Source organism: Phalacrocorax carbo, chromosome 6 (assembly GCF_963921805.1).
Source record: "Phalacrocorax carbo chromosome 6, bPhaCar2.1, whole genome shotgun sequence".
NCBI lineage: Eukaryota > Metazoa > Chordata > Aves > Suliformes > Phalacrocoracidae > Phalacrocorax > Phalacrocorax carbo.
The window spans coordinates 31,012,624-31,039,274 of record NC_087518.1 but is presented as its reverse complement, the minus strand read 5'-3'; the positions used below and the strand labels follow the sequence as shown (position 1 = coordinate 31,039,274).

The 26,651-nt window shown below is 40.7% G+C and overlaps 1 protein-coding gene across 12 annotated transcripts in view; it reads left to right on the top strand.

The window, feature by feature from the left end:
- The window catches only part of RC3H1 (ring finger and CCCH-type domains 1), a 71,943-nt gene extending 47,305 nt beyond the window's left edge, over nt 1–24,638 (top strand). For 5 of the 12 annotated variants that reach the window (XM_064454420.1, XM_064454413.1, XM_064454416.1 and 2 more), the window contains exons 10-20: nt 1,422–1,703; nt 1,996–2,213; nt 3,723–4,099; nt 5,194–5,325; nt 5,917–6,087; nt 9,337–9,547; nt 10,653–10,746; nt 10,879–11,014; nt 13,066–13,209; nt 13,810–13,925; nt 15,861–24,638. In XM_064454420.1, the coding sequence (XP_064310490.1) occupies nt 1,422–1,703; nt 1,996–2,213; nt 3,723–4,099; nt 5,194–5,325; nt 5,917–6,087; nt 9,337–9,547; nt 10,653–10,746; nt 10,879–11,014; nt 13,066–13,209; nt 13,810–13,925; nt 15,861–16,014 (2,035 nt within the window). In that variant the 3' untranslated portion in view covers nt 16,015–24,638. The remainder of the gene's footprint in view (nt 1–1,421; nt 1,704–1,995; nt 2,214–3,722; nt 4,100–5,193; nt 5,326–5,916; nt 6,088–9,336; nt 9,548–10,652; nt 10,747–10,878; nt 11,015–13,065; nt 13,210–13,809; nt 13,926–15,860) is intronic. The other 7 variants (XM_064454423.1, XM_064454421.1, XM_064454417.1 and 4 more) reach the window with 7 other exon arrangements.
- The last annotated feature ends 2,013 nt before the right edge of the window (nt 24,639–26,651 follow it).

Below are 26,651 nucleotides of genomic sequence, written 5' to 3'. Positions count from 1 at the left end.
TGGATCAATGGGCCAAGGTCAACTGTATGAGGTTTAACAAGGCCAAGTGCCGGGTCCTGCAGTTTGGTCACAACAACCCCATGCAATGCTACAGGCTTGGGGAAGAGTGGCTGGAAAGCTGCCTGGCAGAGAAGGACGTGGGGGTGTTGGTTGACACCTGGCTGAACATGAGCCAGCAGTGTGCCCAGGTGGCCAAGGCAGCCAACAGCATCCTGGCTTATATCAGGAACAGTGTGGCCAGCAGGAGTGGGAAGTGATCACACCCCTGTACTTGGCACTAGTGAGGCCACACCTTGAATCCTGTGTTCAGTTTTGACATGGAGGTGCTGGAGTGTGTCCAGGGAAGGGCAACGAAGCTGGTGAAGGGTCTGGAGAACAAGTCTTAGGAGGAGCAGCTGAGGGAGCTGGGGTTGTTTAGCCTGGAGAAGAGGAGGCTGAGGGGAGAGCTCATCGCTCTCTACAACTACCTGGAAGGAGGTTGTAACGAGGTGGGTGTTGGTCTCTTCTCCCAAGTTACTAGTGATAGGATGAGAGGAAATGGCCTCAAGCTGTGTCAGGGGAGGTTTAGATTGGATATTAGGAAAAATTTCTTCACCGAAAGAGTGGTCAGACATTGGAAGAGGCTGCCCAGGGAGGTGGTGGAGTCGCTATCCCTGGAGGTGTTTAAAAAAATTGTGTAGACGTGGCACTTCAGGGCATGGTTTAGGAGACATGGTAGTGTTGGGTTGACAGTTGGACTTGGTGATCTTAGAGGTCTTTTCCAACCTTAATAATTCTATGAAAAGGCTCAGACTTATCAGAAGCAGTTAGATTTTTGGAATTACAGTGTGTTCATAGTTTTTATCTCTGCAATCACTTCATTTATCAAACATCAATGCTGTAAGTTACATACAGGAATAGTAATGTAAATCATTACAAACTGTGCTTTAAAGATATCACATGGCAATAAAGGCTTGATTTGGCATATTGTTGGACAAATGGTGCAAAAGAGAATCTGTTCATCTTTTGTCACTTTAATTTTTGGCTATTAATTTCTTCCCTGAATAAAATAGACTTGAATAGTCTGTGATTCTTATTCTGAAGCTTCTGTTATTAAAGGTAGTATTTTATGTGGTGTTTGGTTTTGGTTTTCTGCTGTAGAGTTGAAATGGAAATACAATTTTTAAACTTGCCGTGTGAAGTTTGGCTGTGAATTCTTGGTGTATTTGTCCAGCTTTGTTCCTCTGATTGAAACAGCTATTAACAGTTCAAATAGTGAACTTGTAGTCTAACAGATATTCATAATTTCTCACAAGCCCTTAAGCAACTTGAATTCATATGTGAAGCTTTTGGTAGCAACGGTATTTGAAAAATCTTGAAAATGCAACTCTGTTTATATTTATTTTGTTTCAATTTTTGATGCGTGGTTTCTTTTTCTGAAGATTCCGTAAAATGAACAAGCGCCTGGTTCCCAGAAGACCCCTGAGTGCCTCCCTGGGCCAGCTAAATGAGGTGGGCCTGCCTTCAGGAGCTATCCTCTCAGAGGAAGGGGGAGTGGACTTGCCCAATAGGAAAACTTCTGCTCTGCCAAATGGAATTGTGTCAACAGGCAGCACGGTGACGCAACTTATTTCTCGAGGGACTGACTCCAGTTATGAAACTGCTCTGAAGCCAGGGAAGATGGACCATCTGAGTAGCAGTGCCCCTGGATCCCCTCCTGACTTGTACGAGTCTTCCTAACTGTTGTTCAAAGTGTCATGTGTGTAAATATGCAATAGAAACACAGTAAACCTGTTCTCTGAAAAAGAAACAGAACAGGTTTTTTTAGGTTGGTGATTGAAGAGTATAGAGTAGAAAACTAAAGCCAAAACTCTAAACTGTTTTGCTTCCTTGTTTGCTTAATTTTAATTGGAGAAGGTGATGTAAATCTTAGAAGGTGGAATATAGACAAAGAACAGGGTTTTCAAGTACAGTGTACTCTATCAGGCCTCAATGAGCCATCTTTCTGCTTTTTAGGCTGGAATCTGTCCCCAAGAGCTCCATTTCTGCCTTACCAGTGAACCCTCACCCTGTGCCCACTAGAGCACCAGCAGATCTGTCTTCAGTGTCTGTCACCAAGCAGTTGCAAATGGTACCACGAGGGTCTCAGTTGTATAATACTCAGCAAGCAGATATGTTTTGTCCAGATCCTAGAGGAGCTGCCCCACCATTTGAGCCAGCACCCTACCAACAAGGTAAGTTTGAGACCAAGATATCTATCTTTCATCTTCATACCAATTTTATTCTTTTTTCCCATTCTGGTGTTTCCTTAAGCCCATAAGGTGGAGTTTTCTTGCATATCACGTGGACTATAGGTGCTAGTGTGGTGGTGGCATAAGATGAAAATTGGCAGGCTTTTTGTCTTGACTGAGGACTTTAATGCAATTGAAAACAGAGGTTTGTATCCATCCAGTGTAGCAAATCCTTCTTTCTTCAGTTCTTCCCAACTGTGCTAGATCAGGGATCAGATAAATCTTAATTCAGTTTGACTCTCGGAAAATGGGAGTAAAGCTTAGCCAGCAGAGGGGTTTATGCTTGAGGGGTGAAAGTGGTTACGTCCCTAATGGAAAGTGTATGAGTGTTTCAGAATTGTCTGCACATGCATGTGGTGGGTAGAGAGAATTGAAATCAGAAAAGGGCTGGGCACAAAAAAAGAAAACATCATAAAGGAAATAAAAAAGGAAGAAAAAGGAAGAGTTCTAAGTATAAAGAGACCAAGTGGAGACAGGTAATATTGAAGGGGATTGAAAAGAAAAGGTATGGCTATATATAAAAATAGGCCACGATTCATATGCAACATAAGAGAGAGAAATGGCATAATGTGAAGTTAATGTGAAAGAAAAAGAATGAAAGATGAGGAAAGAAGAAGAAAAAAAGCCCTAGGAAGGAAAAGGGCCGGGAGATGGCACCATTTTTTATAAAGTTGCACAGCATTTTGGGGATGGGGGTGGGGAAAAGCTTAACTTTTATTGTGTGCAAATAATATCTGAGTCGTCAGTAAAATTTGATGCACATGTCGATGATGTGCACATACTTATGCATGCTTTTAAATTATACAGAGATCCTGGATAGATTACTACAATCTTCAGGTAACTAGGAGGTGTGATCTTAGAAGTCTTTAGTGATATACAGTACTGAAATTCCCTTCTACTGTTCAGGAAGTAGAAAAATTTCTAGATAACTAAATTCTAATTAATCCAAGTTTCTTTACAGGCAGTGGCTCTAGTATGTTGGAGGAAGTTGGATTTTAGTTGTGTGGATAATGATGTACAGGCTAACCTTCAGTTTACTTTTTAGGTCTTGTGTAGCTAAAAGCATTCATATCAATCTGCAGAGATGTTCTAGTGAATTTTTTCTTTTTGGTATGCTAGCAGGACTTCTGTGGCACCTCTAGTGGGCTCAGTCTCATCACCTCTTCTCCAGCTACTGTAACCTTTACACCTTGCTGGTGTCTTATTTAGATAACTAAACTGTCACTTGAGCTTTGGATCAACTTTTGCTTTTTATGGGTTTTCTGTGGTTAATTTTTGAGTAGAAGAACAGGTTAGACAGTGGGGAAGAACAACAAATGTGAATTAATTTATATCATTCTCTTCATGATACTTATAGACTGGAGTATTTGAAACAATTCCTTTTGTGGACAGTTTTGATAATTGCTTTCTTTATCTTGTTTGTGTTTTTTTTTTCCTCTTGCCTTATTTCAGGAGTTTACTATCCCACTCAGTCCATGTCTCGCTTTGTCCGACCTCCTCCATCAGCTCCTGAACCTGGTCCGCCTTATTTAGACCATTATCCACCCTACCTTCAGGATCGTGTGGTGAGCCCACAGTACACGCAGCCACAGCAGTATCCTCCTATGGGACAACCCATATACCCACCGCACTATGATAGCCGTCGCATATATCCCCCTGTCCAGCCTTATCAGCGAGAGGATATTGTCCGAGGAAGCCCTGTACCCATTGAAATTCCGCAAGCAGCTGTACCTTCCTACGTACCTGAATCCAGAGACAGATACCAGCAAACAGAGGGTTATTGCCCAGTGGCTCCGCATCTCAGTCAGATCAGACCTTCATGCCACAGGGTATGGTTTTTATATTGCGTTTTCGTAGTTGTTTGAGATAGAAAATATAAACTACTTGAAGTGGAACATTTTTGCGTTAAGGTGATGGCTTTTGTGAGGAGCTAGAAGTTTGAACTGAAAAAGGGATACTGGTCAACTCTGCAGTTGTAATGATGTTAATATATAAAAGAGCAGGCTGTTACTGCATGCTTGAAGTAGAAAAGCGTGATCATTGAGTTTGGAAGTCTCATATGGCCCTGACTTGATTTCTTTGACAAAGATTAGGCTGCAGAGGGCCACTGTCTTTCTAGTGCAGATTAAATACAGTGTGTGCAAATGGTTGTGTGTGTGTTCCTGTACTGCCCACCTATCACCAACTCTGCGCCTAAATAAACGAATATGCAAATATACATCACTTGAGGAAGGAACTAAAAATTCTGCTCTTCCAAATTTTCTCTACTTTAAGATTGCTAACTGGCAGGTCTTTTTGGTAGAAGTGTATGAACTTGTTTTGGTACATCACCAGCTGGAATTGAGTCCTGTAGAATAGTTGGACTTATGTAGCTGTCATTCAGATTAAAGGCTCTAAATCATATTGCTGAGTCCAGGAAGCATTTTTAACATAGCTTATAGATATATCAGTTTTGAGTTTGGCACATTTGTGGGATGTTTAATTATATTGCAAAATCAATAATAAATGCAAAGTAACTCTGACTAGGTTATGATCTGTAGAGTTCTACCCCTTCCCCCCATATGACTGAAATAGGGACTTGCCATGCTGGAACTTGTTCCAATGGAAACTTTGCCAGGTTGGAACACAGAGTCATGTTGAGCCACCTGTGAGTTAAAATATTAGTAGTTTTAAAGTTAGAAACACTGGCTTTGTTGAGGATCTGCTCAGTTCTAGACAAATAACATTCCTTGCCTTTGGGGTGTCTTGAACCAACACTCTGGCCAGTGTAGGAACATGCATGTCCTATACAAAACATGAAAGTTAACAGATAGACTTGAACAAAGTGATCATTGTTATAATGATACTCTCTATTTGCCGTATTTTCCTTTTCTGGCAGTATATGGTTGCCATATTTTGTAACATATTTCTGTTTTTGTTTCAGCCTCATCCCAGCCTGGACGAACTTCACCGACGACGGAAAGAGATCATGGCCCAGCTAGAAGGGAGGAAGGTGATTTCTCCACCTCCTTTTGCACCATCACCAACCTTGCCTCACCCTTTTCATTCAGAGGAGGTAAGCATATTTATACAAAAATGTGATTTACTAGCATGTTTAGAAAATACTTTGCAGTTTTTGTGTGCTGATAGGTGAAGACAAGAAAATTATAACAGTACAGTGTGGGCAAGTTGGGAGGGGGGGTGGAGATTTTGTGCTCCATGTGGGAAGCCCTTATAGTGCAGTCTCCAGTGTCTCAACCGGCTGTTAATTCTCTGATCTACCACTGATGCTAAGGTATCTGCTTTTGATGCAACCAAGAGAATTAGTTTTGAGCCGTCATTAATTGAAGTAGTCAGTCTTCACGGTTACTGGACTTTGCTTCATTTGTTCCTATGTTCAGAATTCAGTAACAGCTTGATAGAGGTTTAGTTTTTTTTAACCAAGGTCAAAATATCAGTTTCATACTGGCCAAGTGAACAGTCAGCACTGGGAGTGTAGCCAGGTGATCGGAATTTCACACATTTCATGCTTGCCATGGCCCGATTCCAAGTGGTGATGTACCTGATTAAAAAAATAATCCTGGTGGTGTTTTTCTTCAAGTTCACTGCTGTTGAACTAAGCAGTGGTGGCTGTGAAGCTGCTTCTTCCCTTCACTTACAGAACCAGATTTTTGTGTTTGTACAGTACTTGGATGAAGACCTGAAGGTAGCTGGGAAATACAAAGGAAATGACTATAGCCAGTACTCTCCCTGGTCCTGTGACACCATCGGCTCCTACATTGGAACCAAAGATGCAAAACCCAAAGATGTTGTGGCAGCAAGGAGTGTGGAGATGGCGGTATGTAGGGATTAGGGGAACACAGAATAAAAGACGATGCTTCTGTGGGTTGGGAAGGGACCCTTTCATTTGCTTTCCAGGATGACAGCAGTGCTTGTATTTAAGCTCAAAAGTGCATTACAGTCAAATGCATTTACAAGTGTGCAGAGTGCTTTGTTTTCAAAGCTATGAACAGTCTTACATCTGTGTAGCTGTTTTAAAATTCTGGATATAGATGCAGGCCAACCACTCTGCTCTAAAGCCATGGATAGCAAGAGATATTTTGCCATGATTCCTTACACTTTCTTGAAATCCAAATATGACTCTGTACTGGCAGCTTGTCAATTAAACACATCCATCTGTTGCTTCCTGTACCTCTTTCTGTCAGAGGGAGATGCTGCAACTTTGTGCTATTAATCCTTTTAAGGTGGTTGTGACTGCTGTTAACAATGTTATTAGTTTTCACTTGAAGGACTCTCTGATGTACATCCACAAGAATACCCAAAACTCGCATGAAGCTTTTGAGCATAGTCATAACATAATACTAGGCTGATTCTTCTTGAGGGCAATTTCTAACTCTGTGCTGGGCTTATTCAGTCCTTCTGTGAAGCGGTGGGTGTCTAGCTGTGATCTTACTTCATGCTGCTGCATTTTTGCTAGGTCAGTCTTGCAAAAAGAAGGGGCTGCTAAGGTGTCATTATTGGGAGTTATGAGTGTGGAGAGAGAAGCTTTGGAAATACTGCCACTATTCTGTTATTTCTAACTTTTAAGCATCGCTCAATAGCAAGAAGTATGCTGGTATCCCATGCAAGTAGGAAGACATCCAGGCCTTCAAGGGAAAGGACTGTTTAGTCTGAGGGACTATTTTACAGATGTATCTATTCTTCTCCTTCACCTCCCATCTGCAAGTGTTCTATTGTCTTTTCTTTACGTGTTGTCACTGTTGTGGTGACCTTTCTTTGGCCAATAGGGGGATAGGGAAGAAATTTCTATCCAGAATGTGTTCTTCTGTGGACAGGTGCTTGCCTTTTGCAACCACTTTAAACCATAGGATTTTTCTCTCCAGCTTCTCCTCTTTGTCCACAAGCAGGCTTCTCTGTTTCCCCTCTGCCTTACTGGAATTAGGTGCATCTAGTTTCTTTCTGTCCACTGAATTGCTTTCTTTTAAGAACCTGAAAGCACTGTTTGAAATGGGAGCAAAAGAAGGAGGCTTTCTCCAAAAAAAATAGAGCAAGAAAAGGCATTTCATCTTTAGCTTTGGGTTTTTCACATGTCCTTTTGCTCTCAGTCCTACACAATGTGTTTGCTTTGAGTCATACCACTGTCACGTTTGACCTGGGGAAGTACTGAGATTACTCAGAATCAGCTTATTGCTATCCAAGTGGCAGCATTCAGAAACCGACAAACAGCTCTTGTCTTTCATCCCTACTGCTAGAAAACTGTGCAAACAAACTGGAACTCAGTTAAGAGAGGTAACAGGGTTCTGGAGAAGCAGCCTCCTTTTTCATCGCTAAACAAAACGTTTTTCTGCCCCAGAGCTAATTTTCAGATAAGCAAATAGGATTTCTGCAGATCTTAAATTTTTTTTTTCCTCAGAGGAAAAAAATTCTCAGGAGACCTTTACTGCAGATGGCAAGTGAATTAGTTCTTCCTTTTTTCAATTGTTCATAAAAGACTCCTTTTTTCAAGGATAAGAAGTAAGATAAGATAAGAGAGTGCATAATGCTGGACTTCATGCAGATGGTGTTGCAACTTCACCACGTTTTTCTCCCCACTCAGTAAATGGAAATAAATTGGTACTAGCATGGGCTCAAGATTAAAATGTCTGTCTTTTTCTTCTCCAGAATTCCAAAGTAGATGCTGTCTAATTCCTCACCTGATTTCAACAGGTTACATTTCTTGAGTCTAGCTCCTAGCTTAGTTGTGACTGCCGCTTTCACCCCTTTATTCTTGACTTATCTATGTCATCTTCTCTGTTTCAAGCAATCCTTAACCTCACTGAAAGCTTGCAGGGTTTTTATTTTAATTTTGGACCATGCTGAAGTTCTTAGCCTTTAGCCAGTCTTTGTTGTGTAGGAGCCCCACTTATCTTGTTCTTTCTGCTGCACACAGCACTGTGCTACAGTTTTATTTCTTCAGCAAAGTCTTAACTTGATTTTGGCAATTCTTAACCATGTTACATTTTCTGGAAGCTGAGAGATAGCTTTCCCATTTAACTAACTGCTGTTCCCTTTTTTAAATTGAGACTATTTCTGTTACTGTCTTTTATTTATTTGGATGTGGTGATTATTTGGGTGTGGGATTGTATTTTTGTTTTGTTGCTTTTGTGTTGAGGATGCTTTTTTAAAACTTATTTTTATTCGTGGAAACAACCCATTGATTTGTGGTTTCAAATTACTCATTCCAGGTGGCTTCTGCAATAACTGTCCTAACTTTATCTCAGGAAAAGCTTTGTCAAAAGTCTTTACAAGAATCTGTTGCTTATTCTTCTCAGTTACTTAAGTCAAATTGACTTATCCGGCTAAATCAAGCTTGTTTTCTGTGCATATCTTTTCCTTTGTGACTGCTTGGCAAAGCTTTTTGAGTAGAGAGAGAACACTTTTGTCTGTTCATTTGCTGACCCATTAAGGTGTTTGAGTCTGAAGCAGAGTTAGAAACCAGGATGTTCCAAGCAGTACTACTGCTTAATGAAAAATGTGCCTGAAAAGATGTACTAGACATGTCCAAGTAAGTGCTGTACTGAATAATTCCTATTTTGAGTCATCTGCAGGCTGTTAGATGATATGGTTCTTAACACTGGGCTTCAGAAAAATTTCCTTTGGACTTCAGAAGGAGTATGTATTCCTCAGAGATGCACAATAATCTCCCCTTTGACTTTATTTTGGAGGGTTTGGGTTTGGGGGTGTTTTATGTGTTTTTTTTTTCCTTTGTTTTTTGGGGGGTTCCCCCCCCCCGGCCCCTTCTGTCCCATTAGACTTTCACTGTCTTAATTTCCCTTTGCTGCTGCTCTCTTCTCTTGGATTTGTTCACAAGTAAGCATGCAACTATTTCACAGTGGCGGTAGTAATAGGTGTCTCAAGTCAGACCATTAGAGAGACATCACTCTAGCAGTGCAGGTATAAACCGAAGAATAGGAAGACTAGTTGAAGGATGAAGGGAATAGAGAATACAAGAGAGACTTACTATACTGGTACCAGCTTGTTGTAAAAGCAATGTGGTTTTGTTTTTTTCTAAATAAGTTTTTGACTGTCTTTTCCATATCTTGTCTAGAACGTAGATAGTAAAGCCATGCGTGACCAGCAATTAGACATGCAACGAAGAGCAGCAGAGACTGGTGATGATGACCTCATTCCATTTGGAGACCGACCAACTGTGTCGAGATTTGGGGCTATCTCTCGTACTTCCAAAGCGATGTACCAGAATTCTGGTCCCATGCAGGCCATGGCAGTTCAGGGAGCTACCACCAAATCAATCATTTCAGGTACAACGTGTGCTCTTTGATTTTGCTGGCTGTGGCTACTTTTCTTAGTGCTACAGTGCAGGACAAGTTGAAGACAGCCCTTGTAAACTTGTCTCTTGTCTTAGAAATACAGATGAGATGTATGTTATGCCACTAAAAATAACTCTAGGTAGGGCTACACTGAGAAGCCTGAAGAAAAAGGCTGCCACTACTTCCTGTTGTATGGATGGGTTTGTGCACACGTAGTATATCTGTTAGATGATTTGTTGCTGTTTGGAAAAAGTTATTTTGTTCTGCTGGTCCCTCTGAGATGAGGCTTCTTTTAAATCTGTTGTAGTAGAATCCAGAAACGTACTGCTTTTTCAAATATATAATGCAAAATCATTATAACGAAGTACTATATTGCACTCCTACTTTATGGATAGTTGCTGCTGCAAGGTTAATGCAGTCATTGTTTTGTATATTATTAAGCAAAGCAAATAAAGTAGGAATGGTTTATTTTCTACACATCTAGTTTCTAATCACACATATAGTGTGGCTGTATGTCTTACTCCGAAAGATGGTCTCTTTCTTGAGGTGCACTGAATAATCTTGAGAAGAGATTCAATTATATTCCCCAAAACTTACTTCCAGATTTTTTTCAGGAGTTAACTGCTGGAAACAAAACAATAATTCATTTGCTTAGTTTGAGCAGTAGGTTTCTAGAGTTTATCACAGGTAGAACTCTGGGTTCCTTGGAAGCTTGATCTTCAAACTGGTGTTAACGAAGTATCTCAGAATTATCAATCAACTCTTGAGTCTTTTAGGCACTTAAGTAATAAAAATAACTGCTCTCATAGTGGCTGTAAGCTTGTTTTTATGTCCCTGTCCTCCTGTGTGTCTCAAGTCCTTCACAAACTCCTAGTCTCTGGAAGGGTGTAGCAAATCTTGCTGAATGTGCAGGAAGAATCATGCATTATGCATGTGAGACTAGTCACACATAGTATTTTTGTGTTCATTTCAGCAGAAGAAACATTAGACTTCCTCACTCTTTGAGGTCTTGACCCTTCCTGGTTATTCTCTAATTTCTGAACTATTAAACGACAGTTTTATAGCAATATGACATGGTTTTCTTTCTGTTCACTAGCAGACTACAATCCTTATGGAACTCACAGTGGCTGGGGAGGTTCTCCATATTCTCCTCATCAAAATATACCTTCTCAGGGACGTTTCAATGACAGGTAGGATTGCTTTATTTTTTATTTGCTTTTTCCAAATTTTCTTTATCTATTTATTTCTGTGCCAGCAGAGTAACTCTTTCCTTTTTTTTTTTTTTTTTAAAAAATCTCATTTTTCCTTTTCTGATCCCAAAGGGAGAGACTGTCCATGTCAGATGTGGCTGGTCATGGGAAACAGTTGCCTTCAGCGGAGCGAGAGCAGCAGCTGCGCATGGAGCTGCAGCAAGTAGACCATCAAATTAGCCAGCAGACACAAATGCGAGGACTAGAGGTTGGTACCAACATTTGGAAGAGTGGTGAGGGGGTGGTATGGAGAGAGATGAAGTTAGTAAAGCTGCTTTCCATGTGTTGATGATCTTTCTCTGGCTGTAATGATATTCAGTAATAATACTTAATTTTTGTGATGCCAGGCATCAGGACTACGGTACAAGTGTAAACCTCTCTGCTTATCTGCAGAAACTTCCTGCACTTCAATGCAAATCAACACCATATTTGAATCTGCACTCTGTGCTCATTCATGTTTGCTTTCGTTCTTTCTCTCTCTCACTTACTCCCCCTCTCTATTAATCTGTTAACTGAGAGACAAATTTGTGGTGTACATAACTGTTGTTGGCTTTACTGCCATTGAAAATGTCTGACTTTATGTACAGAAAGCTATGACCTTCATCTGTTTCATGTTTGGCTTTGTGTTGTACCTGTTTCTTCCTAAATAGCGCAAGCCGCAAGTGTCAAAAAAATAAATATTTGAGATATTTAGCTTGAAAAATTAAAGCTTAATATTTTACGTCTCCTTGCTTAGGAGAAATGTAGTTACTTGCAACATGAGGAAGGATAAGAGCCTGCATTTGTAAAAGAATTAATGAGCTGAAATCTTTGTATTTTGTGTGAGACATGGAAAAATGTCAAAGCAAAATGAAACAAATTGTTTTAGCAAAGCTTTAGTTACTCTTCTTTTTTCTCCTTGGTAAATATTTGCTGATTTTTCCTGAAAACTATTCTAGGTACCTCAGCAACTATTCATGTTAATGTTTTTCCTGAAAGAATTGCTAAGTAGTGAATAGCAGCTTCTGCTCAAACTATGGTTTCCTAAGAACGTGTGTTACAGAGGAGGGTTATTGCAGATTAGTTGTAAGAGGTCACAATTTTTAAGTTGCTGCAGTAGTTACAAGTGGTATGCATTTCTTAGTAACTTGAAACATAACTTGTGTTCTTGTGCTATTGTTTGGGAACAAGAGGAGAAAATGTTTTATATCTTGCATGTCTGCCTTTGCCATAAGAGAGGAGTATTGGAATGTTGCAAAATCCATAAATGGCCTGCCTCTCCTGCTCACTACTCTTGTGACTCTGGCAGTGTTAAATCCCACATAGTTGAATTTTTAGCCTTGATTTTTACCATAATTTGAATTCCTCGGAAGTAATCGGTTATTTTGAGGAATAACAGCTTTAAATTTGTCTCTTGTATTCAAAGCTGCAATTAGATATTTGAAATCCAGGAAGGAGGCTTTATTGATTTACCTGTTGTGAGGTCGAAGCAATCGCTTAATTCAGTCAGAGCACAAAGAACTAAATTATTTTGCTTTCTTCTCAAGTGAATGACCATTTCTACTTGAAGACCAGCCAGATGTTCAGTTGTGTGGAGTTAGTAGTAGATAGTGTGTTTACATGTAGAGCATACACTTACGGAACCAATTCCCAAGTATTGGCAGATTTTTGGAGTGGCTGACATGGTTACTGGTTTTAATCTGCTGCTTGTAACTTGCAACTTGTGAATGAGTGTAGTCACTTGCCCCTCTCTGTTCCTGTGTTTCCTGATCTGGGTCAGTAGAGGACTACATATTGACATCCACATCTCTCAAGATATTTTATGTGATTTAGTAATAATATGGGTTCTACTGTAGAATGTGATAAATTCTACTACTGTAAAATAAAGCAGCAGATTTGCTTATTTGCTATTATCTTTTGTTCAACAAATAGCTCACAAAAAGAGAGTAGTGTTTTTGTTCATGTATTTAATCTTAGTTTTGAGAAGGGAATGGTATACGGGGAAGGCCCACTCAAGTTTATTACAGTAAAAGGTATTTAACACTGCTTGTTTAAAAGTGAGAAGACCTGTTTTCATGTACAAAATGCTTCAACTTGTGTTGGAAGTGATTTCGATTGGGGCCTTGTTAAACATGGAGAGATAAGGCCTTGGTTTTGCAAATAGGCAATGCTCTAGAGTTATGGCCTAGAGCTCTTTCTGTGCTTGGTGTGTTGTGTGCTGAGTTGTGTATGTGCTTAGCTTTATGCATTTAGGCTGTTAGTAACAGGCTGCTGTTGCAGAGGGAGGCGACTACCCTGGCAGGCCAACCACAGCCCCCACCCCCACCTCCCAAGTGGCCTGGGATGATCTCAAGTGAACAGCTGAGCTTGGAGCTACACCGGGTGGAAAGGGAAATTGGGAAGAGAACCCGTGAGCTGAGCATGGTGAGTGCCATGGGGGTGGGAGGCAGAGAGGTGGAGTGGAGAGCTGTGTAGCTGGCTGCAGCCCTTACACCCTGGCAAAAAGGCTCTCTGCTGGATAACCACAGCTGGAGTCATCTGTCTCCCTCTTCACCTCTTCATTCTTCAAAACCTCCTGAAAAGTTTCTTGATTCTTCTTTGTGAAGATTTTGAGTTCTAGCAACTTCAAAATACGCTGCTGTTACTTTGTCACCATTTGAAAATAAGTGTGGCACTGAACTGGTTGAAAACTGAATCATTTCCAAGGTCACTGTGCCATGAGTTGTATAAACTGCTTTAATATAGAAAGCATCATCTGCAGGTACAGGCTAGTGTTCAGAAGTCTGTGTGCTACAGTCTATGGTCTTTGCTTGTTGTTACAAGAATCATCCCTTCCTTTTGGGAAATACTGTGTCCTGAGAGGATGAGTATATCTTACTTGAGTCTGTTTTCTTGTCTCATGGCTTTTGTGGGTTCCACTGTATGACTCCAATTTACAGGCCTTCATCAGCAGTCCCAAAGGATGAAGTCTCAAATTCTTTTAACAGTATGTTAAGGAATTTTTATTCTGTCCTTTTTTTAAAGGAGGGCCAGTCTTCACTGGATATAAAAACCAAACTGGGTACCACTAAGCAGGCAGAAAATGGACAATTAGAACCGCAAAGCAAGGTTCCAGCTGAGGACCTCGCACTGACATTCAGGTAACATGGGTCTTCAACCTTTCTTTGTATAACAGGAAAATGACTTCATGTGGGTCACTCTGTGGTATATGAATAATTCCCCTTGTCTCACATTGTCTCTGATGTGGAAGCATTTACTAGGAAAAGATGAAAGCTCTTACAGTGCGAACGTTAATTAAGGGCTATTTCACTTGATGAGTAGGTGAGTGGAATGAGACTGTATGTCAATTAACGCAACAGAAGAACTGAAATGTTTGTAAGACCAGCAGTCCATCTAGTCAATATTGGATGATTAGTACGAAGGAACAGGAGATAAACAGCAACCATAAAAGAAATATTTATCTACGATTTTAGTTTCAAAGAAAAATTGTTCCAAATGTGAGAGGAGAGCTGTTCCATCCTGCTAAGGTTTGTGATGTAGATGTTGTCTAGGAAGGTATTGCACCAGTACAGTTTGGGTTTTGACCTACTGGAAAGCAGCTCTGCTGAGAAGGACCTGGGAGTGCTGGGAGTGCTGGTGGACAGCAAGCTGACCCTGAGCCAGCACTGTGCCCTTGTGGCCAACAAGGCCAACGGTGTCCTGGGCTGCATTAAAAGGAATGTGGCCAGCAGGTCGAGGGAGGTTATCCTCCCCCTCTACTCCACCCTAGTGAGGCCACATCTGGAGTACTGTGTCCAGTTCTGGGCCCCCCAGTTTAAGAAGGACAGGGAACTGCTTGAGCAAGTCCAGCAGAGAGCTGCCAAGACGATCAGGGGGCTGGAGCATCTCCCTTACGAGGAAAGGCTGAGGGACCAGGGTTTGTTCAGTCTGGAGAAGAGAAGACTGAAAGGGGCTCTCATCAATACTTATAACTATCTAAAGGGTGGGTGTCAAGAGGATGGGACTGGACTCTTTCCAGTGGTGCCCAAATACAGGACAAGGGGCAATGGGCACAAGTTGGAACACAGGAAGTTCCAGCTCAACATGAGAAAAAAATTCTTTCCTGTGAGGGTGACAGAGCAGCGGAACAGGCTGCCCAGGGAGGCTGTGGAGTCTCGTCTCCTGGAGATATTCAAAACCCGCCTGGGTGCGTTCCTGTGCCCCCTGTTCTGGGTGTGCCTGCTCAAGCAGGGGGGTGGGCAAGATGATCTCCAGAGGTCCCTTCCAACCCCGACCATTCTGTGAGTCTGGATGTAACTTGGAAACAAAGTTCACTTTTATTTGTAGGCAGTATTTTTTTTTTTAATCTGTGTAGATGGTGGGATTGATTTTTAAACTCACATTTGATAGTCAATTGAAACAACCTGTTGGCTGGGAATGCTGGAAATCTACACAGCAATCATTTTCAGATGGCTTCAAACATCTGTGTGTATTCAGATAATACTTTGAACAGAAAAGCTCAAATGATGTAGATGTGTTTCTAAGTCAAGTTTACATAACATTTTGGGAGCAGCTCGGAATCTGGCTATTTATTCAGAAAATGTATCCTCTCAATTATTTATGAATTCCTATAAACGGTCCTTGGTTTCTGTGCTGCACCATTAGATTGAGGCCTCTAGAGTGGAAACTAATTTCTGCATATGAAATTTGGGAAGTAATTAAATCGAAACAAGTCTCTTTTTAAATAATAAAAAAAATCCAGATAACTTAAATATTCTGGAATGTGTGCATTGTACAGGTTGATATGGTACCGCTTGTGGCATATACTGAAATACTTCGCAAAATATAACTAACTACATATTTTTAGGGTTCTAGTCTTGTTTGTTATCAGTTAGCCTTATCTTAGTTCTTCCCTTTCTGCTAAGTATCTGCAGCATACCAGGTAACTTATCTGTTATACAAGTCAAGTATTTATATGTTCACAACTGTTCTTTGAGATGCTGCAGCAACAAATATTGAAGTCCTCTTACTTAAAATAAATAATCTCAGTAATTGCTTCTCTTCACCCATTCCCCTTCTCAACAACTTTATTTCAGCAGTGATGTTCCAAACGGATCAGCCCTGACACAAGAGAACATTGGCCTTCTGTCAAACAAGACAGCATCTCTCAGCCTGTCAGAGGACCCAGAGGGAGGAGGAGACAACCACGACTCCCAGAGAGCAGGAGCTACGCCCACATCTGCTCCATGAAGTGAGGCCAGCATACCCCAGAGCTTCTTCTGCTGGGGTGTTGGTAGCTTCCATCATGTTTTTTTCCAGGGGTGATTGGAGAAACCCAGGAGCAACAGCAGTAGCAGAGCAGCAGGTCCAGAGGCAATGTGCACAAACACAACTACTAGAAACAAATCCTGCACATAGTTCACATTAACGCATTTTTTAATTAAAAAAAAAAATGAAAATTAGCAGTATCTGCAAGCAATTCAAATTAAATTTGTTTTTGTTCTGTGAATGAACTTTATTTTAATAACTTCGGACGCCTTGGATCCCAGGGCTTAAAAAAAAAAGATATTATATATATACTCTGTTTGATTAATTGTATGATCTTAATGAAGTAGGTTTTTTCCTTTATTTTGGTATTATTACATACCCAGTGCGTAATTCCTCATCACCTTAATTTCTCAACGACTAAAACAACCTGGCCGCTTCCTTGTGTGGTTTAAGGGTAAACAAGGAATGAGGGTTGGAGCGTAGCTGTGAATTGCAGTGTCAAAAGATGTGCAGCAAACTTCAGTCTTAAAGCAATTCTTCCCATTGTGGCTAGGAACTGAACCCTAGCTTGTGCAAGGCTGCTTGCTTAAATTATTTATTTAAGTTTAAACTACAAGTGACAGAATCTTTGCAATGCAACAAGTACAGTCCTTCATGTATGTCCCAGCACAGCATGTGTAATTAATGAGGATAAAAAAAATAAGTGCCCAACATACGGTATTTTATTTGAAAGTTGCTGGCCTTTTATTTTCTGTTGGGACTAAAGAGGTCACTAGAACGCAGACCAAGCTGCTACAGCATGGGTATTTCTGAAGCTGGTTACCTGGGGCTTGTGGTAGAGAGGCTGAACTAACCAGTGAAGGTTGTGCAGCCATGACCGAGGCAGAATTGTAGAAACAGGAAGTAGAGTGAATATGAGGTTGGGCAGTTGCTAGAAGGATGTTAACTGCTGATGAGCTGGGGAACCATGTTAGTTCATCCAGTGTTTGCTGGGCGCTTTTTTTCCCCTTCTCACTATGCCTTGAAAACAAGCTTACCAAAGTCCATAAAATAAAATCGATACAGAGAGGATTACTGACCTCTCTGCCTTTTGAAACAAGTCTTTTATATATGCCTCCGTCCCAGCAACTCTTGCCTGTGTTTATTGTTCATTGCTCTTTTATTATTGAAAACGTAACTTCCTCTATAACCTGATGGTTTTTTTCTTCTTGAGTTTGTTCAGTGGTACATCAGTTACGTTATTGTTATGCTGTTGTGAGGGCCTTTTACTGAAGGAGACCAGCGTCTTTGATTTGTGCACATCAACGATGGCAATTTTAAAAAATAGAGGGGAATTTTTATTGCTTTTTTTTTTTAAAGGTAGTATTGTTTAAGGTCTGTGTGTATTAGATGTGACACCTGAGAATCAATCTGCAGGTTGTCTGCCACTGCTGCAGTGAGTCCTTCCTAGATTTCCCCTTTCTTAGGGGAAACGTTGTATCAGTGACCACTTCAGGTACAGCACGGATCCTGTCAGAAGTAGTCAGAAGTGCTGAAAAGCAAATTTTGCTTGGTAGATCACTTAGTGTGCTACTTCCCCAGGTAGATGCTTTGTAAGCGTAAGTTGGAAAAACCATAAGCTGTTCTAGATGTTTTCTTTAAAAGTTAAAGAAATGAAAGGTTTTGTTCTTGCTACACATTTTTTGACACTTTCGACATGCACTGGGGTGAGACCCTGTATATGAAGAACTCTGTGGAGAGTGGTTGTTTTTTTTATTTTTGAATTGTTGCTCCCTCTGCACCTTCTTGGCCTGTTCTTGTTTTTTCTTTCTGGGTTAAACTACTAAATTGGAAAGCACTGGTTATGTAATAAATTACTGCATTGCTTTGGTTGGGTAAAGCAAGAGTTAATAATTTTCTTGGTTTTTAGTTTTCTTTTCCTTAACCTTAACTCCTGCTGAGGTCATAGCAACCTTGGGCTAAGCTTTGCATTCATCATACTGTTAAATAAAACAAAATGGGGGGTGGGAGGGGATACAGTCCCACTATTGCCTACCAGTAGGAGAGTCCAAACAGAAGACTCTTTTGAGTAGCAATTATTTAATTTGCCCAGTCAAGGCACCGCGTTTATATACTATTTCACATTGAATTTGATTATGCCCTACAGACCTGGCTGGTCAAGGATTTGATACACATATTGGCTTGGGATTCGAGCTTTCTTTTTTATTTAAATAAAAATTTATATATAAATATATATATACATATATACATAGTTATATCTGTATATATATTGGGTATGTTTTAAGGATTTTTTCGCATGAGCGCAGCTGTTGTGATCAAATGTCTGGGAGGTAGAAGCACTGAATAAAAATAAAGGCATTTTTCAGCGCACGCACCCACACTTTCCATGTGTCTTCACGCAGGTTTATTTCACTCTTAGTTGAACTTCGGCCTGTTAATTGCCAAGAGTAGTTTTGAAGCTTGCTTTTTTTCTAAGCCCTCTTAACTTCTGGCAAAGAATCATCTTTGCACTAGAATAGCTTCATCTACACCTTGCCCTCATTCATCCATATCTCTTACTTAAGGCCTAGCATCGCAGCCGCTCTCCTTCAAGCTGAGCAGAACTAGGCTGATGCAGTTTTGAGCCTGTCAGGTCTGTTCTTCCCTTCTCTGCTCTGGGCATGACGATGATCAACGTGTTCCCCTGGCAGCCTGCTCACAAGTCAACTGACACAGGCACTGTGCCCTGTTCTCCCATCCTTAAGTGCAGAGCACCACCATCAGGTCAGCCTTCTCCTTGTTGTCTTTAATTAGTTTACTTCTTCCAGCTGTGTCATTATAACACAGGAAGCTTGTTTTAGTTGAGATAATTAGTGCAATATTTTAATCTAGGAGGGCAAGCCCAGAATGTACCTTTCTTGACTTCATGTAAAATAAATTTTCAAAGACGGTTATGATACGTTTGAATCTACAGATTCATTTTCAACACTAGGAAGAAAATCTGGAGGGGCAGAAATTTTTGCTTTTTATTACTTGTGCCAGCTAGTTTCCTTGCCAGGTTAGGGATTGATTCCCGTGTCGTGTCCCCCCCCCGCCCAGCTTCTGGTCTTGGGAGGAATTCTGCAGTAAGGTCTATTCAGATTGCTGCCCTACATATGGTGAATGCTTCTAAAACCCATGGATTAAAAGAGAGACCTTACTGTTGTTTTTCTCTCCTTTATCCAGCTCTCCGTGCTGTACTTTGTGCATAGTGTCCTTGTTGTGATCAGTGTGTCCAGGTGAATGCCCTGCTTGCCCAGTATTATGGTTTGGCTTGTTAAATAGTTTGTTTAATATCTACCAACAATATTGATTTTTGGCTTTGGTTTTTTCCCCTTCTCCTCTTGTCCTTTTTCTGCTTTTTTGCAGAAGTTTAGTTGATAAAACAAGTCAAACAGCAAAATGCAGTGTATGCTTTTAAGTCTTTCTGGAAGCTTCACTTAAAATTTTCCCTTTTTGTGGAAAAGTACACTAGTAGAACTGGGAGGACAGATAGCTAGCTCTACATGTAGCAGAAGCATTGATGGTTACAGGAAATAGTCCAGAAATTTTAATTCCCTAGTTAACTCTGTGTACTGCTATGTTCATTTCTAAAGCCCGTCGTTGTCCCAGTTGTACAGGAGTGCTGTCCACCTCAGTGAAATTGGTCTCACCTAGAAAGTGGTTTAGTTCCTTCTACTTGGGCAAGAAGAAAAAGTATTACAGTGGTGTGAGGGCACTACTGCATCAGTTGGTAGGTAGGTTAGATTTTTCTACTGCAGTAGATGACTTTGAATGCTCATGGATACCTGGCTTTCAGCACCAGCATGGACAAACCCTCCGCAATAGGAAGCTTCAAGTGTTAGATTAAGTTTTAGTATTTCAAACAGTGATTCAATCAGTGTAGAAATGATATTTGTTTATTCTGTAGTGTTATTTTCCTCTATCTTTTGCAGCATTTCTTCTTCCTTTCTTGTGACCTAGTCCTCTTTTTTTTTTTAATAGGAAAAGCTTAACACTTTTTCTTCTGCCCCTCTGATATACTATTGTATCCTGTCCCATTTTAGAGTAGGACTTCTTTTATTTAGATCAGAGCACCTTTCCAACTTGCAGCACTGTTATCCCCTTTCTTCTCGAGTTCTTCTGAGCCTTATTCTTTCCCTTTTGTCCATACCTTCCTTCCTTTCCTTCTGTGGCTTCCCCATTCACCCTCCCTGGTTGTGTAACAGTGACAGCTTGCTGCCTCAAAACAGAGCATTCAAATGAATTCGCTTAGCCAATAACTTCTGTGAAGTTGCCTTTTCTAATGGTGTTATTACTCAGTGATGCACAAATGTGATATTGCCCCTACTGGTAGGCAAACGGGGGATCTGTATAAACATGGTAAACTGCTGTTTTTCTTTAAAGGAGAGCCAAAGACTTGTGCTTTACACTTTTTTTTTTTTTCCCCCCGGTGTAGCCATTTTGATTGTCAAATCTTGTAGGGTTTTGTGAGTTGACTGTGTTATCCTAATAACAATTTCCAAAAGTTAATGATTGTCAAGCCTTATCCATGCATTGAATTGTGGAAAAATCATTCCATTTAGTCATACAATTTGCAATGTACTGAGAAGTATCTGGGGTGTTCTGACATGTTTTCAGTGTCTCATGCACACTCTCAGCTGCTGGAATGGCTCATTTAGAGAAGAAGGAGGAACATAAAAATATTATAGAATCAAAGAAGCCTTGTCTTTAAGTGTTTAAATCTAAACTGAATACTGATTTAAAATTTCTTCAGTTACAGTAAGAGATAAATCTGTGTTGCGAATGTGACTGACTTTTAAGCCCATTGGAACTGAAAAGACTTGTCAAACTAGCATTACATTAAATTAGGTGTGGAAGAAGCAAACTTTTATGATGATATTGTCTCTTGACAACATGAACTGAGTAAGATGGGGCAAATTCTTTATTAGAAAGGACTAGGAATGAGGCTTTTCATTGATAATACAATAAAGCCGCTTGGATTTCCGTTCCTTGATCTAACTTAAACTTTTGCAGGCTGTTATTAAGGCTTTCAGGTTCAGAGAGAAATCTAAGAGTAGCATAAACCCTCATTTCCATTGCCATTTCCGTTGATAACTCTGGACTGTAATGAAGCAGACTTAACAGGATAGTTATCTGGGGAACCCCAATATAGAGTATCTTCAGTTGGCTAGCTATTTCAGACCCACTTTTATGGTCCAAGAAATTCAGTGCTAATAATCAGGAGGCTCAAGAGCAGGAGTGTGATCTCATCATCTTTGTTCTAAAAGGGGGGGGGAGGGAAACATATAAGCAATGTGCAAGTTTTGTGCTTGTCTGTGTGCATATGAAGAAGTTCTTGTAGTCCTAGGATAGATAGAAGGAACAGAGAGCAGACTGGGGCATGATGTTACCTTCATATTCAAATTTTGTCATCATTCACTTTCCAAAACACACACTTCTTATTTCTGTCTCCTAATATTGGCAGCACTGATTTAAAAACAACAACAAAAAAGTCAGTGCATCAGCAACTTAATTTTTTGTATCACAATAAATCAATTCCACTGGATGAAAAAGGAAGTAAAGGTTCTTGAGTTGTCTAAATGATAATTTAGAAATGAAGTGGAAAAACATCTGCCTTGCTTGAGTAAATGTAAACCCTGAAGTTATGAGGAAAGTGAAACAGCTCTTCTGAGCCATCCTTTAGGTATAGCCTTTGTGCTCACAGTTGGGTGGTAAAAACCATTCGTGGTATACCAGCATACAGGTTATGTAGCGCAAGTTGATTTGTGCTGGGATCAAATACAAACTGAAATGTCAAAAACTTCATTGGGGATTCTCTTTTCCATACTCAGCTGTTATTAACTGCATTGTTTTCTGTCGAAATGTCAGGGGGCTGAAAGAGGGTACAGAAAGTTAGTTCAAGTTACGTAAGTAAGCAATTTTGGGCAATGTTATCCCAGCACAGTGTCCTTATAAAGTTAACATGCGTTCTTTATTCTTGTGTAGGAAGTCGAATGTAACTGCTTAGTGTTGTCACGGTCTTCCAGGCACTTCTTGAGATGCAGGTAGAGCCTTGATTAGCAGGGAAAGGAGAACAAACTTAATATTGATTTTCTTTATAATTTTATTTCCCCGTGGCAAGTGTAATATCATGCTGTGGAAGCTTTGAACACTATGGTAAGCAAAGAGGGTATAGCTTTTTCTGAAATTTCCCAATAAAAAGAGCACTTGGGAATGTGGGTTTGACTGCATCGGGGGAACATCAATCATTTGAAGCTTCAAATACGTGACCAAAATAATAAAAATTGGATGCCTATAGTTTAGTAACCTAAATAATTAACTGATGTTTCCCAGGCAATCTTTGCAATTCCAGTGAGTTTGTGTGTGACTTCAGTGCAAATTGCCAGGTGTTCAGCATTTGGGAGCGTTCAGGTGCCTGGCTTCATCCAACAAGGCGGGTGTCTTTGGATATACAGGTTGGATGTTTTCATATTCAGGAAATGACTGTAAGTTTTAGGAAAATGCAATTATCAACTTCAGTTTGAAAAATACAGTATTTGGAAAGGTGGAACACTGTCTCTGAAAATAAAAAGCATTAGAGATGATGGAATTACATATGAAATGTATATGGGGAAAATATCTGTAAGCAAAAAGGAAAATCTTGTGGAATATTTGTTGTTTAAGACGTTATTTGCTTCTTTGTAATGTTAAAAAGATTTATTAATAGTTCTGTGGCAGACAGCATTCACAAGTCTTTGGCATCCAAACTAGATTGCGTATTGGATGGATCCCACAACTGGATGTGTGCACTGACCTCTTTATTTCTAGCATTTTCAATAGGAACTTGGTAGCAGCATTTTCTAAATGTATAAAGCAACCTGAGACAGTAGAAACCCTGTTCACGTCACAGCTGCTGCACAGTTTACAATTGGTACCTTTAATTCTCAGCCTCTCCTAAGTGAAGCTGCTCTAACATGGGCAAATCTAACACATCAAAAGACTAAGTTTTTTTCCAATTTTAAGGCATTCCCATTACCCCTTTGGCCTCTGCTTGCTGTGTAAGCAGCCTCTGTGCTAAGAGGAGCTTTCCTTGAAATCAGCTTAGCAACTGTGCTGTAGCTTGATTATTTTTCCCTGTTTTTGATAACTGGTAGCATAGTGTCGAGCTCTTTCCCCATCTATTTGTTCCTCTGGGGAGGAGGAGGTGAGGCAAGGCATGCATGGGAGGAGGGAGAGGAAGAGTTGTGGGATCTTCAATACAACAGCTCCCACCCCCTCTTTGAAATTATCTACTTCCAGTTGTGGGATTTCTCAATAGATTACTTTTTTCCCTGTTTTTTGTAAGCCTAGTTTTCTTTGATCTTGCTAGTTCCGTACAAGTCTCCCCGAGACATTCTGCAGTCATTATCACCTTTTTGGGTGGAATTTATTTTATTTTTTGGTTTGTTTGGTTTTTTTAAATAACTTTTTAACAGTGGTGCATATATATGCTTGGGATAGAGCTCATGTAATTTTCCAATCGTATTGATTGTATGTGATTGTGCCCTGCAGAGGTATATTTAACAAAAAATAAAAAGCATAGTCTAGGTAATAAATGAGACCATGAGATTTGTTGAGTCAGGTTATGAACTGTTTCTTGAATTTATTTAGGATCCTGGATGAGTGAAGTTCCCTGTCTGCTGTTCTCATAAATCAGTGCTAAACAAAATGTTATTAATTCTCTCTTTCTGTTTGAACTGGTTTTTTCTTGCTTTTTCTTCTCCTTTGGTTGTTTTCTTCCTTTCCTGCTTTTCTTCCCCCATCAAAAAAAATCTTGAGCCTTTATGGGAATGACTGACTCTGGGTTGATATTGTGAATATTTATTGTTTGTAACTATCAAAACATTTTTAATAGGAGTAGAGCTTAAGTAGAATGTATGAGAAGAATTCCATAAACTGAACTCTTTGCAAGTTCAGGGGAATTTTGAAGTCCTGTGTGTACAGGCCTGGCCATGGGGGAGTCATTCAGAGGCACGCAAGGCATTGAGATCACTTTCCTTGAAAGGTTAGGTGCTTTACTGCCTTTTGGAAAAACTCCAAGGTGACAAAAGGAGTAGAAGAAAGAGTTTGCTCTGTCCAACTCCCTCTGTCTTTACTCCTGCAACATACTTTTTAAACTTGAAAGAAAAGCCGCCTAGATGTTACGCTGAAGTGGGACGGAGTGGATTGAAGGAGGCAAAAGGCAAGAGGATCCAGAGATCTGAAAGTCAGTATTTGTCTCCTTTATTTCTTTTTTAGAACTATAGAGCCAACAGTGTCACTTCTGTATTAAACAACAAGGAAGTGGAGACCAATTGTGTGTGCATGGTGGTTATATAGAAAAAGCCATATGTTGAAATGCTATTTCTTCTTCCGTCTTCACCTTGTGTTTCTCCCTCTTAAAGCTGACTCAGCCTCACCTTGCTTCCACATAGTATCTAAGGGTCCTTTGAGTTGTGGATTCAACAAAAAAGAAACGGGTGGAAAGGTGGTAATTCACTAATTGGTTTGTAAATAGATGGAAGTATCTACAAGGTCTTATCTGCTTTTCTGTCCGCATTTATATTAAATGATAAATTAATGGAGAACACTTTGAAATATCTCTGATTTTCTGTCCGGGATGAATGTGCGTTCTTCTAAGCTTTGCGTGAGGTGTAAGACTGGGTAAGACTGACTGTGTAAGACTTTTTCCAGGTCAAGGTGTGTTTGTTCTCTGCCAGGCTGGAGCGTAAGAGATTCCAAATATCAGAGAAGCCGCGTGCCTCTGTTTGGGCGTCTGGTCTGTTCTCGGACTCTGCCTGTAAGCAAAGTGGCTTCTTCACGAGTTCACCAGAGGTGAAGGAGAAAGGCTACTCAATTAGCAAAATGGATTATTGTGCTCGAAGAGAATCTACATATTTAAAAAAAAACCAAAACATTACAAAACGAGCCCTTCAGAGCAAGAAGCAAGCAGCATGCCTCTAATGTTGAGCCTATTTTGGAACTTGTCTTAAAGTGAGAATAAGGTATGGCCCACAGTCTGGTTTGTGGTTTTTAATCTTCTCCTTTCACTCCTTTTTGTGGGCTTTACCAAGTCAGTAGCTGCCTATAAATCTGAGACTGGCTGGACGGTACGGAATAAGCTGCTGCTGCTTCACAGAAAAACTATTCCTTCTCCTATTCCAGGGCAAACACAGCCTTCTGCCCCGTGAGTTTGTGTGTATGTTTATTACCTCTAGCTTTACTTTTCAGCCCAGGCACTGTGGATCCTGTCTGAGCTGTGTGCTTTGCTGGACTGAAGCCCATCGCTGCTGACTGTGAGGCCCCCTCCCACTTCCACACAGTTGTATTTTCTTGCTGGATGGCTTGAAGCATGCAGTTCCTATAAAGGGAATTGTATTTTGTATTTAGTGGGCAATCCAGCAGAAAACTGGATGTTCAGTTGGTGGTGGTTTCCTTTCCCTTTTTCCCACTAGTCTAAGGGTCCAGGATGCTCAGGTACTCACTCTGGAATTAATTAAAAAAAAAAAAAAGTCATATTTCTGCAATTGTTGGCTTTTAAAGAAGATCTGAGTGCTCTGCAGAGTCAGGTCCCTGTGGAAGGGAGCAGTGGCCGCTCTGCATCAGAAGACCTTTGGGGAAACTTGGAGGGTTTTGGATACGGAAAAGAGGGGAGGCTGTGTTCAGGTGAATGGCAGCTGCTGGAACATTTTTTTCCCTTTGGGTATGGGTACCAGGATGGAAGGGAGCTGGAAGCAGCTAGCCCAGAACATGGGATTTCTTAATGCCATCTTGCTCAGTGAATGCATGAATCTTCTTCCCTGTGCATCACCATAAAGCACAAACCAAAATCTAAGCAAATTTGTGTTACTGCTCGCCACTCGAGTATGGTTAAGGGCTGTTTCCGGCCTCTCCAAAAAAGGGGGAAGTTCAGAGGACAGTGCAAGCATGTTGTGAAAACACGCTGTCTCCTTGCTGCTGTAAACTGCTTCGGGCTCTTTCTGGGAAGAGCAGAGAGCAGAGATTGTGAGCTTCCTGCAGAGGCAGCAGCACCCTGGAGCAAAGGGGTCCCCTGTCCTGGCTGGGATGTCTTGAGTTGTTTCTGTAACCTTCTTCCCCATGATTGAGCTCTGACTCTGTCTCCTGGACTGTGAGTGTGGGAGAGGCTAAAATGGAGGCAGCCTGATGCCTCTTGCCCTAGGCCACCAGGCTTATACCTTTGGTGCTTGGTGATTCTGAGTGGCTCGTCCCTGCTTTAGGTCTGCGAACAGCAGCTTTAGGAGAAACACAGTCCCTCCACTACAGCAAACAAGGCAGCTAATGATTTGTATTAACGCACTTGTCATTTTTGGATGCTTCCTTAGCTATAGCTCTGCCCAGGTGTTGAGTGCTGGGTTGGTTTCTTTGAGCTGAACCTGCAATAAATTGCCACTTATGTACGGCACTCAACAACAGTGGACATTGTCTACCTGGACTTCTCCAAGGCCTTTGATAGGGTCCCCCACAGTCTCCTCCTGGAGGAATGAATGCATTATGGCCCAGACAAGTGGTCTGTGCAGTGGGTGGGGAACTGGCTGACAGGCCGCACCCAAAGGGTGGTGGTAAATAGCTCCTTTTCCAAG